Genomic DNA, 16952 nt, shown 5'->3' with positions numbered 1-16952 from the left:
GATTTATATCCTGCCCTCCACTCCGAAGGCTCAAAATCTCCTTTCCCTTCCTCCCCCACAACAGACACCCTGTGAGGTGGGTGGAGTTGAGTGAGCTTTTATAGCAGCTGCCCTTTCAAGGACAACCTCTGCCAGAGCGATGGCTGACCCAAGGCCGTTCCAGCAGCTGCAAGGGGAGGAGCGGGGAATCAAACCTCCCAGATAAGAGTCCGCACACTTAACCACTACACCAAACTGGCTCTCAAAAGGTACATGGGGCTGAGGGAGCTCTCACAGCAGCTGCCCTTGCAAGGACAACCTCTGCCAGAGCTGTGGCTGACCCAAGGCCATTCCAGCAGCTGCAAGTGGAGGAGTGGGGAATCAAACCCAGTTCTCCCAGATAAGAGTCTGCACACTTAACCATGACACCAAACTGGCTCTCCAAAGAAAGAACTCCAGAATACTTGCTTGAGTGCCATGGTGCTTTCAACTTTGCATTTGTCCTGAGCAAAAAGTGCGGGGGGGGGGGAGGCCCACAGCTACAGAGGGACCTGCCCCCTGACTTCCTTGCAGGGCGCCCCCCCACCCGCAACCTTCCCTTCCAGCTGCCTCTGCTGCCTGGGAGGCGGGCGGGCGGATTGCGAGAGGCCGGTCTTGCCTGTCTGCTCCCACAAGGGCTCCTTCAAATGACGTCTGGCCGGGGAAGACGAGGCGGGGGTGAGGAGCTGGGGGTGTGTGGAGCGTTGCAGCCAGACTCCCTCTTGGCTCCAGGGCCCAGGAAGAGAGCCGCCACCCCATGGCTTGAAGCTCTGCAAGTCCCGGACTCAGCAGTGAGGCTCGCCTGGCTGCCTGCGCTTCTTGTTGCGAGCGCAGGCAGCCCCCTGCAGGGTCTCTCCCCCCACCCCCACAATGCCCGAGCATGGCTTGCAGAGGTAGCCCCTTCGGCTGACTGGTCGCAGAGCTCGCAGCGGTTCTTAGAAGGGAGATATAGAAAGACCCCTACGAAGGAGAGGGTCTGTCCTTGCGGAACAGGGGCCATCGAAACGGTTGGAACGTCTTCTTCTCTCGTGCCGATTTCACCAGGAGGTCCGGACAAGGTTACTTAGTCCCTCAACAACATATGAACATATGAAGCTGCCTTATACTGAATCAGACCCTCGGTCCATCAAAGTCAGTATTGTCTTCTCAGACTGGCAGCGGCTCTCCAGGGTCTCAAGCTGAGGTTTTTCACATCTATTTGCCTGGACCTTTTTGGAGATGCCAGGGATTGAACTTGGGACCTTCTGCTTCCCAAGCAGATGCTCTACCACTGAGCCACCGTCCTTCCAAGCAGATCTCAGGGCCATTTCAGTCCTTCTAATTTGGAGATCACTAGGAAGCTTCTTGAGGGGAGTGAACCCACAGGTTACAGGTGCTCGCACAAGGCTGATTTGCAACTGCACGTAAAATCCGCAATGCTGGATCACGTTCCGAAGCCAAATTTCGATTGCTATTTTATAGACGTTATTTCCTACTGTTCAGACTGCAATGTCTGAATGTTTAGTAAGTATTTTAAGGTTCTGCTTTTTTTGAGCTTTTTGTAAATTCTTTCTGATTCATGCTGCTCGCCGACGGTATTAAAATCGAACGAACGAACGAATGAGAAGGCAGCAACGGGGGAAAAGGCAAGGGGGGACGGGCTGCAGGCCGCCAGCTCGGGCTGTACCAGATGTGCAGGCGGGAGGGAGCCGGCCGAAGCAGCTGGCGGGGCCTGCGGCCACCAGCCTCGGCTGCTTCTCCCAGCTCCAGAGCAGGAAAGAAGGGGGGAAATTGTGGCAAAACGGCTTGCTGGGGGGGGGGGGGAGTTTGGTCATTTTTCTCCCTGTTCAGAGACCCCGGGGGGGAGGGGCCACGGAGATGGCACTTTGGAAAAGTCTCGCCTGTGCCCTGCCGCTGCCAAGGACAGCCTGGCAGAGGCCAAACGGACAGAGCGTCAGCGCAGAGCTCCCCAGCGAGAATTAGAATCCTAGAATCATAAGAGCTGGAAGGGACCTCCCGGGTCATCTCGTCCAACCCCCTGCACAACGCAGGAAACCCACAAATACCTACCCCAAATTAACGATGATGAAGATGATGATGATGTTGGATTTATATCTCGCCCTCCACTCCAAATCTCAGAGTGGCTTATAATCTCATTTATCTTCCTCCCCCACAACAGAAACCCTGTGAGGTGGGTGGGGCTGAGAGGGCTCTCACAGCAGCTGCCCTTTCAAGGACAACCTCTGCCAGAGCTATGGCTGACCCAAGGCCATTCCAGCAGGTGCAAGCGGAGGAGTGGGGAATCAAACCCCGTTCTCCCAGATAAGGGTCTGCACACTTAACCACTACAGCAAACTGGCTCTCTATGGGCATTCTCAAGGACAGCTCTGCGAGAGCTATGGCTGACCCAAGGCCATTCCAGCAGGTGCAAGTGGAGGAGTGGGGAATCAAACCCCGTTCTCCCAGATAAGGGTCTGCACACTTAACCACTACAGCAAACTGGCTCTCTCTATGGGCATTCTCAAGGACAGCTCTGCGAGAGCTATGGCTGACCCAAGGCCATTCCAGCAGGTGCAAGTGGAGGAATGCCACCTGAGAAATGTAAATGCACCCCCCCCCTCAACATTTGAAACCCTGGCTACAGGCTTGGAGGGGGGGGGAGCATCAAATGATCAACCGGTGGTTCATTTCATATGATCATTATTCCGTAACAGACACTCCCAGACTCTTGATCCATTCTGCCTACTCAGACAGGCAGCAGCTCTCCAGGGTCTCAGGCTGAGGTCTTTCCCATCACCTTCTACCTGGTCCTTTTAACTGGAGAAACCGGGGATTGAACCTGGGACTTCTGCATGCCAAGCAGAGGCTCTGCCACTGAGCTATGACCCCTCTCCATGGCTCTCCAGGGTCTCAGGCTGAGGTCTTTCCCATCACCTCCTGCCTGCTCCTTTTAACTGTAGATGCCGGGGATTGAACCTGGGACCTTCTGCATGCAAAGCAGAGGTTCTGCCACTGAGCTATGGCCCCTCTCCTTTTCTCTCCAGGGTCTTAGGCTGAGGTCATTCTCATCACCTCCTACCTGGTCCTTTTAACTGGAGATGCCGGGGATTGAACCTGGGACCTTCTGCATGCCAAGCAAATGCTCCTCCACTGAGCCACAGCCCCTTCCTTCGATATAGTTCAAAAGACACGTGACTTAATACTCTATGAAAAGCTTTCATTAAAACAGAGCCCTTTTAAAATGCCTTTCAAGAGGATTTCCCCAGTCTCTGTTTTCTCAGTGGAATTACATGGTCACACTTGAAGGCAGAGGTGTCGAACTCATTTGTTTTGAGGGCCAGATCTGGCATAGAAGACACCTTGTTAGGCTGGGCCATGCATGTCATGAAATGCAATGCCAGGTAGTGGAGATATAACCTTTATAAGTACACACACAAACGCAATCAAAGATTTTTTCAAAACCTTAAAATAAAATATGTTAAAGGAGTATCACTCTTGCCATACTTTGCTTATTTAACAATTTCTGATAACTGGCACCTCTTGCTCTGAATTACTGCATCAAAATCTGGAGACAATGTCTGTGCTGTAGCAATCTTGAGTATGCTGTTCAGGTCCGTGTGTGCGTAAGTTGCAAACCTACTTTTGATTTATTGACATTCATTACAGAAATCTCAAGGGCAATGCTTTGAGCCTAAGACCAAGGAGAAAAAATGAAACGGCTGGGCATTGTGAGCTTTTGTACATAAGTTGCTTCATGTGCTAGGCAGCCAACGGAGAAAATAGAGGCTTTGTTCTGTAGCTCCTGTGCAATTGAGCAAGCCTGGCAAAGCAAGCTGTGATGCAGAAGGAAGCAAGAAAGAGGGAGAAGGAAGCAGATGACAGTGAGTTGCTCACGGGCCTAAGAGGAGCCCTCTGAGGACCTGATTTGGCCCTCAGGCTGCACGTTTGACACCCCTTTAAGGTCTCTTTTCTACTGGTACAGTCAATATTATTAACCTCTGGATTCAGGGCTCAAACTCCAGAATGGCAATTTCACTGCTCTTCCCTTCAAACTCAAAACAGCTGCACTTTGGCAAGCTCCTATCCTAGCACTGGGCCTTGTCTTCCTATTGAAGATCACTAAGGGGCAACAGAAGAACCAGCTCAGGTCATATCCACAGGATTAACACAGTATAAATCCCATCACTTACTTCACCAAGGTGGCTGCTTCCGGGAGCACTTCAGCAAACGTGTCACGAAACACAATGGCGTTTTTTCCGCTTACAGTTCTGTATGACGTCGTTGGCCAGGTAGAAAAGGTTCAGGCGATGAGGGAAGGCGGCTGAAAAGGAGAAGGAGGCACAGGTTAACTCCAGACACCTGGCTGCGCACGCCAGCAGGGCCAGCTCAGCACACAGCTGCTCCATTGGACGGAGGGATGCACTGAGGCTCCGAGACATGACCCGGTAAGTTATGATGAGCTGTGGTTCGTGGAGAAGAAGTGAAGTCACTGGATGGGGGATTACCAGTCTTGGAATGGGAGTAGTGTTGCCAATCCCCAGGTGGGGGCAGGGGATCCTTCGGTTTGGAGGCCCTCCCCCCAATTCAAGGTAATCAGAAAGTGGTGGTGGGGGGGAAATGTCTGCTGGGCACTCCATTATTCCCTATAGAGACCAGTTCCCATAGGGTAGGGGTGGCCAACGGTCGCTCTCCAGATGTTTTTTGCCTACAACTACTATCAGCCCCACCCAGCATGGCCAACGGCTGGGCTGATGGGAGTTGTAGGCAAAAAACATCTGGAGAGCTACCGTTGGCCACCCCTGCCATAGGGTATAATGGAGAATTGATCCACGGGTATCTGGGGCTGAGGGGGGAATATTTTTTAAGCTTGAGGCACCAAATTTGCAGTATAGCATCTGATGTCTCTCCCCAAAAGACCCCTAAATTTATTTATTTATATTTATTTATTTATATTAAGATTTATACCCCGCCCTTCTCACCTAAGTGTCTCAGGGCGGCTTACAACATAATAATTGAAACAACTTCAGTTTAAAACATTTAAAAATACAATTAAACCATAAATTAATAAAAACAAGATAGAATAAAACCGGCGGCCTATAGATACATTTTGTTCCATCCAAGATATTTTACATTGTCAGTTAATGTCATAGGCCTGCCGGAAGAGGACTGTCTTACAGGCCCTGCGGAATTGCCCTAGATCCCGCAGGGCCCGCACCTCTTCCGGCAGCTGGTTCCACCAATAAGGTGCCGTTATTGAGTAGGCCCGATCCCTGGTGGATTTTAGACGGGCCTCCTTTGGCCCGGGGACTACCAACAGGTTTTGTGAACCTGAGTGTAGTACTCTCTGGGGAACGTGTGGGGAGAGACGGTCCCTAAGGTAGGCAGGTCCTAGGCCATATAGGGCTTTAAAGGTAATGACCAACACCTTGTACCGGACTCGGAATATTACTGGCAGCCAGTGCAGACCCTGGAGCCCCGGCCGAATGTGCTCCCGTCTTGGGAGCCCTAATAACAGCCGGGCAGCAGCGTTCTGCACCAACTGCAGTTTCCGGGTCCGGCACAAGGGTAGCCCCATGTAGAGGGCATTACAGTAGTCCAGCCTCGAGGTGACCGTAGCATGAATCACTGTTGCCAGGTCGTCACGTTCAGGAAGGGGGCCAACTGCCTCGCCCGCCTAAGATGAAAAAAAGCGGACTTGGCAGTGGCTGCTATCTGAGCCTCCATCGTCAATGAAGGCTCCAACAGCACCCCCAGGCTCTTAACCCTGCCCGACGCTGTTAACGGAGCGCCGTCAAAAACTGGCAGGGGGATTTCCCTTCCCGGGCCGCAGCGACCCAAGCAAAGGACCTCTGTCTTTCAAAAAGATTGGACCAGGGGGTCCAGTTCTATGAGCCCCCCAAAGAAGATGCCCCTGTCCTTCATTATTTCTGATGGAGGGAAAGCATTTAAAAGGTGTGCGGTCCCTTTAAATGTGATGGCCAAAACTCTCATTGGAGTTCAATCATGCTTGTCACAACCTTGCTCCAGGCTCCACCCCCAGTGTCTCCGGGCTCCACCCCCAAAGCCCCCATATATTTCTTGAATTGGACCTGGCAACCCTAAACGGGCAGGGCAGAACAAACATGAAAATGAGTCTAGGAAGCACAAATTCTTTGGGAGAGCTAACAAAGACAGCTTCAAGAGGGGACTGGATAAGCCTATGGAGCAGAGGTCCATCAGTGGCTATTAGCCACAGTATATTATTGGAACTGACTGAGGCAGTAATACTCCGTATTCTTGGTACTTGGGGAGGGGCACAGTGGTAGGGCTTCTAGTGTCCTGGCCCCACTGATGGACCTCCTGATGGCACCTGGGTTTTTTTTGCCACTGTGTGACACAGAGTGTTGGACTGGATGGGCCATTGGCCAGATCCAACATGGCTTCTCTTATGTTCTTATGTCTGGGGCTGTGATGCTCTGTCTTCTTGCTGCTGGGGGGGGGGGGGCACAGTGGGAGGGCTTCTGGAGTCCTGGCCCCACTGGTGGACCTCCTGATGGCACCTGGTCTTTTTGGCCACTGTGTGACACAGAGTGTTGGACTGGATGGGCCACTGGCCTGATCCAACATGGCTTCTCTTATGTTCTTATGTGACACAGAGTGTTGGACTGGAGGGGCCATTGGCTTCAAAAGTCCCCCAAAGATCATTTTATCGTATGTGGTGGTATTGTGACTTAGAATTGGAAACCAATTCAGAGTTGTCTGCAAAAAATCTTAAAAGACTAATTTGCAGCATAAACCGGAGATGTATTTGTTGAATATTTGCCAAGATTCGCCTCCCAAACCGATAACCAAATTCTTGATTCATGCAGTAACTGAAGCAAGAATAATATATGAAAAAAGTGGAAAACACAAGAAATACCTAAACGAGAGGGTTTTGTTCAGAAACTTTTAGAAACAGCTAATTGGTTGGGTGCAGCATAGGTGCGGAAAACTGAGACACCTAAGAAGTAACATATTTGTACATAAAGAATATATAAGATGTGAGTACGGTATAATACAGTAATAAACGAAATAAGATGAAGCAACTACAAGAAATCTGTATTTGTAAGCCAAAGTAAGAATTATAGAGATAGAAATGTTATAAGAGACAAAACAGAAAATACCAATTGAACATTTATGAACATATGAAGCTGCCTTATACTGAATCAGACCCTTGGTCCATCAAAGTCAGTATTGTCTGCCCAGACTGGCAGCGGCTCTCCAGGGTCTCAAGCAGAGGTTTTTCACGCCTACTTGCCTGTACGCTTTTTAGTTGGAGATGCCGGGGACTGAACCTGGGACCTCCTGCTTACCAAGCAGATGCTCTACCACTGAGCCACCATCCCTCCCCTAATTGTAAACGATATATAGATGGAGTGATGATTAAATCAGATGTATATGTAATGAGAAAGAAAAAGTAATTAAGAGGTACTTGTCCTCCTCTTCCGACCCTGTTTCCCCCCCAATTTCTGTAAAACCGTCCCTTTCCCCTCGTCTCCCCCACCCCAGTTGGCTAGCCGCGGTCAACGGGCATCCTTACTTGCGGTCGAAAAATAACAACAAAGAAAAGGCATGCACCTGCCTCACAAAGTGTGCAAAGACTAAAGCTTGCGTGTTGGAACATCAGAACCATGCTTGACACAGTAGGCAGTGGTCGCCCTGAACGACGCTCTGCTCTAGTTGCCCATGAACTTCTCAGGTTGAATATCGACATAGCAGCTCTCAGTGAGGTCCGTTTCCCTGAGGAAGAAATCCCTTAGCACCTGTCACATCAACCATCACCAGTGGTCTGACCTAGCCTCAGATCGCAAAGCATGGAGGCACACCATCCACCAGGCTGTCTCTTCCTTTGAGAACGCACGCATAGCTGGTCTTGAGGACAAAAGGAGATTGAGGAAGAATCGCACTGCTACAGGACCAACCCTAAATCAGATTTTTCCCTGCAGCCGCTGTGGCCGGACCTGCCTGTCCCACATTGGTCTTGTCAGCCACCAGCGAGCCTGCAGCAAACGTGGACTATTGCACCCTTCTTAAATCTTCGTTCGCGAAGCCAAGCCGAGAGAGATAATTGAAACTCAATAAAACTTTTAATTTGGGGGGGGGGAACAAAAGTCCCCCAAAGAGCTTATTCGTTCTCAAGAGCACAGCTCAGTCTTCTTAGCTCAGTGCTGAAGCGTAGTCCAGTACTGATATTCGATGGGAAAGCGCAACAGCAGACCGGTATCCACACTGTTTCTCAGCAAGCTTCCTCGGGCGCATATACAATCTTGAGATAGTGATGCGATCACGGGTTCATATTGAGTCATGCACAACACTGGTGTTACCCAGAACGCTCATGCCCACAAGATGGCAAAAGCCTCCAGGATCCCTTGCCAAACTGACCTGGAGAAAAACTGCTTACTGACCCCAAAGCATTTCCCTGGGCATGTAAGAAAGAGCCATAAGAACTAAGTGCCGATGCAACCCTTCCTACCTTCCTTCTCATTATCTGCCTATTTCACAGAATCAGCCTTGCTGTCAGATGGCCATCTAGCCTCTGTTTGAAAACCTCCAAAGGAGGAGAAAGCTCCATCTGTCCACTGTCTTGACTCACTCTGGGTAATCTGCCTTGAGTCCAAGTGAGAAAGGTGGGAAAGAAAGAAAGAAAGAAAAGAAAGAAAGAAAGAAAGAAAGAAAGAAAGAAAGAAAGAAAGAAAGAAAGAAGAAAGAAAGAAAGAAAGAAAGAAAGAAAGAAAGAAAGAAAGAAAGAAAGAAAGAAAGAAAGAAAGAAAGAAAGAAAGAAAGAAGAAAGAAAGAAAGAAAGAAAGAAATCTATATTTCTTTCAGGTGTTCTTTTGCAAACATTTCCCCGCCCCATTATTTTATTTATTATTTATTACTTTACATTTCTATTCGGCCCTCTCCACAAGCGGACTCAGGGTGGCTTTAAGAAGCCGCAGATTCTAAGAAGAAGAATTGCAGATTTATACCTTGCCCTTCTCTCTGAATCAGAGACTCAGAGTGGCTTACAATCTCCTATACCAGGGGTGGTCAAGGGTAGCTCTCCAAATGTTTTTTTTTTTTGCCTACAACTCCCATCAGCCCCAGCTATTGGCCATGCTGGCTGGGCCTGTTGGCAGTTGTAGGCAAAAAAACATCTAGAGAGCTACCATTGGCCACCCCTGTCCTATACCTTCTCCCCCCACAACAGACACCCTGTGAGGTGGGTGGGGCTGAGAGAGCTCTGACAGAAGCTGTCCTTTCAAGGACTTTCCTGAGAGAGCTCTGGCTAACCCAAGGCCATTCCAGCAGCCGCAAGTGGAGGAGTGGGGGAATCAAACCCGGTTCTCCCAGATAAGAATCCGTGCACTTAACCGCTACACCAAACTGGCTCTCTATTATTTTAAAGGGGAACCTCCAGAAACAGTTGTCTTATTATTGTACTCAAAACTGCTATAGAAATAACATGTTTCTTAGTCTGAGGTGCTGCAAGGAGCGTTTGAAGTTCACACCCGCATCTTTCAGAACTAAGGTGAAGACAACACAGCCAGCAGGCAGGAAAACTGGGCAGGAAAACGGTCTTGCTGGCACTTCGGGAGCAAAGACTTCAGGACTCAACTATCTGCAAGCGGTCATCGACTTCCGGAGCTCAGACACGGAGCGTGGCCCTCTGGTCTTCACGATTACTTCGATCAGCGCAACGGAAGGCAGCCCGTTCTGCAAGTCGTGCTGCGGCGTTCTCATTTAAACACAGGAATGCCCGTCTGTATCGCATACATACAACCACAGAAGTCTAAAAGCAACACCCCCCCGAACCAAGACGAAGCCAAATCCGCCCTCTCGATCATCAAGGAAGGCCATTTTCCAACATCAATGGCCCATCCAGTCCAACGCTCTGGGTCACGCAGTGGTCAAAAACCAAGCGCCATCAGGAGGTCGACCAGTGGGGCCGCAACTCCAGAAGCCCTCTGCTCTTGCCCCCCAAGAATACGGAGCGTCCCAGAAATAAGAAAAACCATCTTGAATCAGGCTAGTGGCCCGTCCAGCCCAACACTCTGTGTCGTGCGGAGGCCCAAACGCAGGGGCCCTCAGGAGGTCTCCCCAGCAGGGTCAGAACTCCAGAAGCCCTCCCACTCTTGCCCCCCAAGAATACAGGGTGCCACTTCCCCAGACAGTGTTCCATTTATATTTCGGAGCTAACGGTAGAAAAAACCCAGTAGTACCTGTCAAGTCTGCTTTAACTCTGGTCAAGTCTGTGCTTAATCTTTGGTTCAGGAGGAAAGCACCCTGGGTAAAAGCCATACTGTAAGCCAATGCTGCTAGCTTGAACTCTCCTTTCCCCCCTCCTTTCCTTTGTTATGTAGTTTGCTTTGAAATGGGAATATGTGAAAGAGATTACAGTGCCTTCTCAGGCCGGGCATCGGAGGAGGAGACGCTCAAGGCCAGAACAGGCCTGAGAATGAAGTTGTAACATCAATGTGTGAATGTGCCCCGCATAGTACCCCTCCCTTAAGAATCCTTTTGAAGTGTACCTTATATGAATACATTTTACTGTATGAACCTCAGTCTTTCAATCTTCTTGTAGTCGAGAACAATGATATCAATAAAGTAGCTACTTTGTATCAACAAGGCCTCGTTATTGAATCAGCCGACTTGACAGTACCTTAAAAACTAACACAATTTGTGGAAGGGGATGAGCTTTTGTGGGTTACTGCTCACATCTTCAAAGTGGCCATCAGCCACCTATGGTCCTCTGCTCCAATCCCCTTTTTAATTTATTTCAATTTACATCACAAAACAAGACATAAACTACAACCTATACATTCTCTACATCATACGTAAGATGCAGACAAAATGTAGATACATAATCATAATCATAGGCTACAATCATCTAAAATATCCAAATCCTATTTTTAACATAAACTACAATCATCCGTATCATATATCATACAATTACGTATGCTTATTTAAAATTAACTTGTATACACTTTTGCTTTTTAGCCTCTATTTAAATATCTGTTTGCTTTCCATTCTGCTGCAAGTAATACTCTAGCCGCCGTCACTGTATACTCTATCACATCGCCCCTCAGTCATCACCGAATTATTTAAAGTCGCTTTTAACGGCTGAAGGGAGGTAGCGTTTAGTCCACGGCACTGATAATCCCACTGAATTATTATAACTGAAACAAGAACAGCAGAGAAATTAGAAATGCACATCTTGGTTTTAGGATTGCAAACGGCACGATTTTACTGCGTGTCTTGTTTCTAATGTTTTATGTGGTTTAATTCGTCGTTGTTAGCCGCCCTGAGACCATCAGCGAAGGGCGGGATACAAATTTGATATAAATAAATTTCTCCAAGCTAAAGAGCCCTAACCTCTTTAACCTTTCTTCATAGGAAAGGTGTTTCCTGCTGCTTCATCGTTTTAGTTGCCCTTTACTGCACCGTTCCCAAAGCTACTTTTTTGAGGTGCGGTGACCAAAACTGTACACAGTATTCCAAAAGAGGCCGCACCCTAGCCTTATACAGGGGCATTGAGATACTGGCTAATCTGTTCGCAATCATCCCCAGCCAGGGCCAGCTCGCCCACTAGGCGAGCCTAGGGTGCAAGGAGGCAGAGGGTGGCAAATTGGGCTCTTCCCCCCCTCCGGTGCCCCAGGCAAGCACCTAGTTTGCCTCCCTCCCCCCCCCCCCCCGCTGCTGCCACCGCCAGCCCCCTCCAGCCCACCACCGCCGCCCCCCCCCGCCACCGTGCTCACTCCCTCCCTCCCCTCCAAGCTCACGGCAAGTAAAAGTAAGCCCTGCCAGCTTCTCGCAGCCTGCGCCTGTGCGTTTTGTTAAGAGACGTCGCTTAACGAAACATGCTGGCGCAGGCTGCAAGTAGCTAGAAGGGCTTACTTTTACTCGCAGTGAGCTGCGGGGGGCTGGGAGGGAGCGAGCACAGCAGCAGTGTGGGGGGGGGGTGGCGGTGAGGTGGCGTTGGCGGACCGGAGGGGGCTAGCAGTGGTGAGAAGGCATGGGGTGCTGGGGGGGGGCACCAGGCAGCGAGTCCGCTAAGGGCGCCATGGGGCATCAGGTCACCCCTGTCCCCAAACACCCCCCCACATTTTCAACTGACCTCTCTTCTGAGATTTCGTGTGGCATGCCCTAATGCACATGCTACACGTACCAAGTTTATTAGAAAGTCTGAGAACAAATGTGTGTAGGGATGGTCAGAGTTCTGTGAGCTTGTCCTTCCCACGTCCACAGACGCTTGCTTTAGATTAGAACCCCCCGCCCACATTAATAGTCTGCGGCAAAGGCAACCTTAAAGATCCACCAAGCCATTTCTCCTATTCTCGACACACAGAGAGCCACTTTGGCATAGTGGTGAAGTGTGCAGACTCACTTATCTGGGAGAACCGGGCTTGATTCCCCACTCCTCCACTTGCAGCTGCTGGAATGGCCTTGAGTCAGCCATAGCTCTCTTATCTGGGAGAACTGGGTTTGATTCCCCACTCCTCCACTTGCAGCTGCTGGAATGGCCTTGAGTCAGCCAGAGCTCTCTTATCTGGGAGAACCGGGTTGGATTCCCCACTCCTCCACTTGCAGCTGCTGGAATGGCCTTGAGTCAGCCAGAGCTCTCTTATCTGGGAGAACTGGGTTTGATTCCCCACTCCTCCACTTGCAGCTGCTGGAATGGCCTTGGGTCAGCCATAGCTCTCTTATCTGGGAGAACCGGGTTTGATTCCCCACTCCTCCACTTGCAGCTGCTGGAATGGCCTTGAGTCAGCCATAGCTCTCCTATCTGGGAGAACCGGGTTTGATTCCCTACTCCTCCACTTGCAGGTGCTGGAATGGCCTTGAGTCAGCCAGAGCTCTCTTATCTGGGAGAATCGGGTTTGATTCCCCACTCCTCCACTTGCAGCTGATGGAATGGCCTTGGGTCAGCCAGAGCTCTCTTATCTGGGAGAACCGGGTTTGATTCCCCCACTCCTCCACTTGCACCTGCTGGAATGGCCTTGGGTCAGCCAGAGCTCTCTTATCTGGGAGAACCGGGCTTGATTCCCCACTCCTCCACTTGCAGCTGCTGGAATGGCCTTGAGTCAGCCAAAGCTCTCTTATCTGGGAGAACCGGGTTTGATTCCCCCCCTCCTCCACTTGCACCTGCTGGAATGGCCTTGAGTCAGCCAGAGCTCTCTCAGATTTGTCCTTGAAAGGGCGGCTTCTGGGAGAGCTCTCTCAGCCCCAACCACCTCGCAGGGTGTCTGTTGTGCGGGAGGAAGGGAAAGGAGATGGCGAGCTGCTCTGAGACTCTCATTCAGAGAGGGGGGCAGGGTATAAATCTGCAGTTGAAAATAGGAGGAGAATGTTGCAACAGTATAGGGAAGATTCATAACAAGAGCAAGCGGAACACTGCCGCCTTTCACTGGTGGACCAAATAGGCCACCCTGCCCTCTGGAAGGGTGGAAACCACGCAGAGCTGCTCTACTGCAGACTGGCCCCTGCCCTGCATAAGCCCACTGATTCCAATGGGCAGCCCATATCAGAATGCAGTGGAAGTGAAATACCCCTCGGTGTTATTGGCTAGGATGAGGAGGGACCGTGGCTCAGCGGTGGAGCCTCTGCTTGGCATGCAGAAGGTCCCCGGGTTCAATCCCCAGCATCTCCAGTTAAAGAAGGACCAGGAGGTGGGTAATGTGAAAGACCTCCGGCTGAGAGCTTGGAGAGCCTCTGCCAGTTGGAGTGAACAAGACTGACATATGAACATATATGAACATCTGAAGCTGCCTTATACTGAATCAGACCCTCCTCGATCCATCAAAGTCAGGCTTGTCTACTCAGACTGGCAGCGGCTCTCCAGAGTCTCAAGCTGAGGATTTTCACACCTACTTGCCTGGACCATTTTTAGCTGCAGATGCCGGGGATGGAACGTGGGACCTTCTGCTTACCAAGCAGATGCTCTGCCACTGAGCCACCATCTCTCCCCTAACTGGCAGTGGCTCTCCAGGTTCTCAAGCTGAGGTTTTTCACGCCTATTTGCCTGGACCCTTTCTAGTTGGAGATGCCGGGGATTGAACCTGGGACCTTCTGCTTCCCCAGCAGATGCTCTACCGCTGAGCCAGCATCCCTCCCCTAACTGGCAGCGGCTCTCCAGGGTCTCAAGTGGAGGTTTTTCACACCTACTTGCCTGGACCCTTTTGAGTTGGAGATGCCGGGGATTGAACCTGGGACCTTCTGCTTCCCCAACAGATGCTCTACCGCTGAGCCACAGTCCCTCCCCTAACTGGCAGCGGCTCTCCAGGGTCTCAAGCGGAGGTTTTTCACGCCTATTTGCCTGGACCCTTTCTAGTTGGAGATGCCGGGGATTGAACCTGGGACCTCCTGCTTCCCAAGCAGATGCTCTACCACTGAGCCACCGTCCCTCCCCTGACATTGATGGATCAATCCAAGCGGGCAGCCGTGTTGATCAGAAGCGATAGAACAAAGTAGGAGCCAAGTCCACCTTCACGACCAACAAAGTTTTATTCCGAATGTAAGCTTTCACGTGTGCATGCATACACGAAAGCTTACATTCTGAATAAAACTTCGTTGCCACGTGACTCTTACTTTGTTCTACCGATGGATCAAGAATGTGATTCAGTCTAAGGCCGCTTCCTTTGTTCCCCTGTGTCCAGATGCACGAAAGCAGACAGCTAGGGGCACGGCCTGGATCACAGGTAAGAGTCTTTCCAGAACACAGCTCTTCAAAGAGCAAAGTTCCCAGAGCGTAATCAGCTGCGGCAACTTAAGGACCATCTTGAGACAACCGAGCAAAGAACTCAAAACAGAAGCCAGGAAGACAAACATTTCTCTCCCCCTTCGGGGCTGCTGATGCCTGATTTACACTGGCACATGTGTGATAAGCGGGCCAGTAACTGGGGATGTCTAGAGATCCAAGTGGGCAGCCGTGTTGGTCTGAAGCAGAAGAACAAAGTAGGAGTCAAGTGTCACCTTTAAGACCAACCAAGTTTTATGCAGAATGTAAGCTTTCATGTGCTCTAAGGATCAGATGAGGAATCAGGTACAGTGAGCAAAGCTACATATAGCTGGAAGATGATGATATTGGATTTATATCCCGCCTTCCACTCCGAAGAGTCTCAGAGCGGCTCACAATCTCCTTTCCCTTCCTCCCCCACAACAGACACCCTGTGAGGTAGATGAAGATATTGGATTTATATCCCGCCTTCCACTCCGAAGAGTCTCAGAGCGGCTCACAATCTCCTTTACCTTCCTCTCCCACAACAGACACCCTGTGAGGTAGATGAAGATATTGGATTTATATCCCGCCTTCCACTCTGAAGAGTCTCAGAGCGGCTCACAATCTCCTTTCCCTTCCTCCCCCTCAACAGACACCCTGTGAGGTAGTTGAAGATATTGGATTTATATCCCGCCCTCCACTCCGAAGAGTCTCAGAGCAGCTCGCAATCTCCTTTCCCTTCCTCCCCCACAACAGACACCCTGTGAGGCAGATGAAGATACTGGATTTCTATCCCGCCCTCCACTCCGAAGAGTCTCAGAGTGGCTCACAATCTCCTTTCCCTTCCTCTCCCACAACAGACACCCTGTGAGGTAGATGAAGATATTGGATTTATATCCCACCCTCCACTCCGAAGAGTCTCAGAGCGGCTCACAATCTCCTTTACCTTTCTCCCCCACAACAGACACCCTGTGAGGTGGGTGGGGCTGGAGAGGGCTCTCACAGCAGCTGCCCTTTCAAGGACAACCTCTGCCAGAGCTATGGCTGACCCAAGGCCATTCCAGCAGGTGCAAGTGGAGGAGTGGGGAATCAAACCCGGTTCTCTCAGATAAGAGAGCTCTGGCTGACCCAAGGCCATTCCAGCAGGTGCAAGTGGAGGAGTGGGGAATCAAACCCGGTTCTCCCAGATAAGAGTCCGCACACTTAACCACTACACCAAACTGGCTCTCCAGGTAGTCCCCTGTGCAAGCACCAGCCATTTCTGACTCACATCACAATGTTTTCATGGCAGACTTTTTATGGGGTGGTTTGCCACTGCCTTCCCCAGTAATCTCCACTTCCCCCACAGCAACCCGGGTACTCATTTTACCAACCTCGAAAGGATGGAAGGCTGAGTCAACCTCGAGCCGGCTATCTGAAAACCCAGCTTCCGCCGGGGATCGAACTCAGGTCGTGAGCAAAGCTTAGGACTGCAGCTTTAACACTCTGCGCCACGGGGCTCTTAGTAACATCCAATCACATCACAGTAAGCGTGGCCAGAAACAATAAAAGTGGGCAGTCCCCCGTGCAAGCACCTAGTCATTACGGACCCCTGGGTAAACAGTAAACAGTGCTACAGCAGGGAGAGGTTCCTCCTATTCTCCTGAGTTATTCCCCACGCTAAGGTTGGGGGCCATGATAATTTATAGGGGGCAGCAGGGGTGGAATTCTGGCAGAAGCGCTTTTCCTTCTTGGACCCCACACCCCTGGTGTGGCCAATTCTCCAAGAGCTTACAAGGCTCTTCTTTGTGAACTACTGGAGGATTGGTGTGAGGGGGTGTGGTCTGGCGTGCAGGGGAGTTCCTGCTAGAATTCCACCCCTGGGGTGGAAAAGGTTAAATATTTCCTGCCTAGCCATTTTACTTTGTTCTAAATCTGGCCCCTGGCTGCTTCTTAACATGGAAGGAAATACTGGGGGGATCCCATTGAAAATTCCCCTATGTAATGTCTAGTTTTGGTCTCGTGACCCTCCATATTTTTTTGAAGTTAACTGTGAATTGGGCGTGTAGGTTTTAATTCTTTTAATTCTAATTAGGCAGGGATGGTGGCTCAGTGGTAGAGCATCTGCTTGGTAAGAAGAAGGTCCCGGGTTCAATCCCCGGCATCTCCAACTAAAAAGGGTCCAGGCAAACAGGCATGAAAAGTCTCAGCTTGAGACTCTGGAGAGCCATGGATGGGGCTGTGGCTCAGTGGAAGAGCA

The 16952-nt window shown here is 50.5% G+C and overlaps 1 protein-coding gene across 1 annotated transcript in view; it reads right to left on the bottom strand.

The window, feature by feature from the left end:
• The window catches only part of RPRD2 (regulation of nuclear pre-mRNA domain containing 2), a 105387-nt gene that overhangs the window by 38282 nt on the left and 50153 nt on the right, over positions 1-16952 (bottom strand). Inside the window, 2 exon segments of the mRNA XM_060256213.1 lie at positions 4188-4252; positions 4254-4318. Coding sequence (XP_060112196.1) covers positions 4188-4252; positions 4254-4318 — 130 coding nt within the window.

The sequence above is a fragment of the Heteronotia binoei genome, chromosome 1 (assembly GCF_032191835.1).
Source record: "Heteronotia binoei isolate CCM8104 ecotype False Entrance Well chromosome 1, APGP_CSIRO_Hbin_v1, whole genome shotgun sequence".
NCBI classification, from domain to species: domain Eukaryota; kingdom Metazoa; phylum Chordata; class Lepidosauria; order Squamata; family Gekkonidae; genus Heteronotia; species Heteronotia binoei.
Note: the sequence above shows the minus strand (reverse complement) of the source record. Positions and strands in the feature narration are given on the sequence as shown.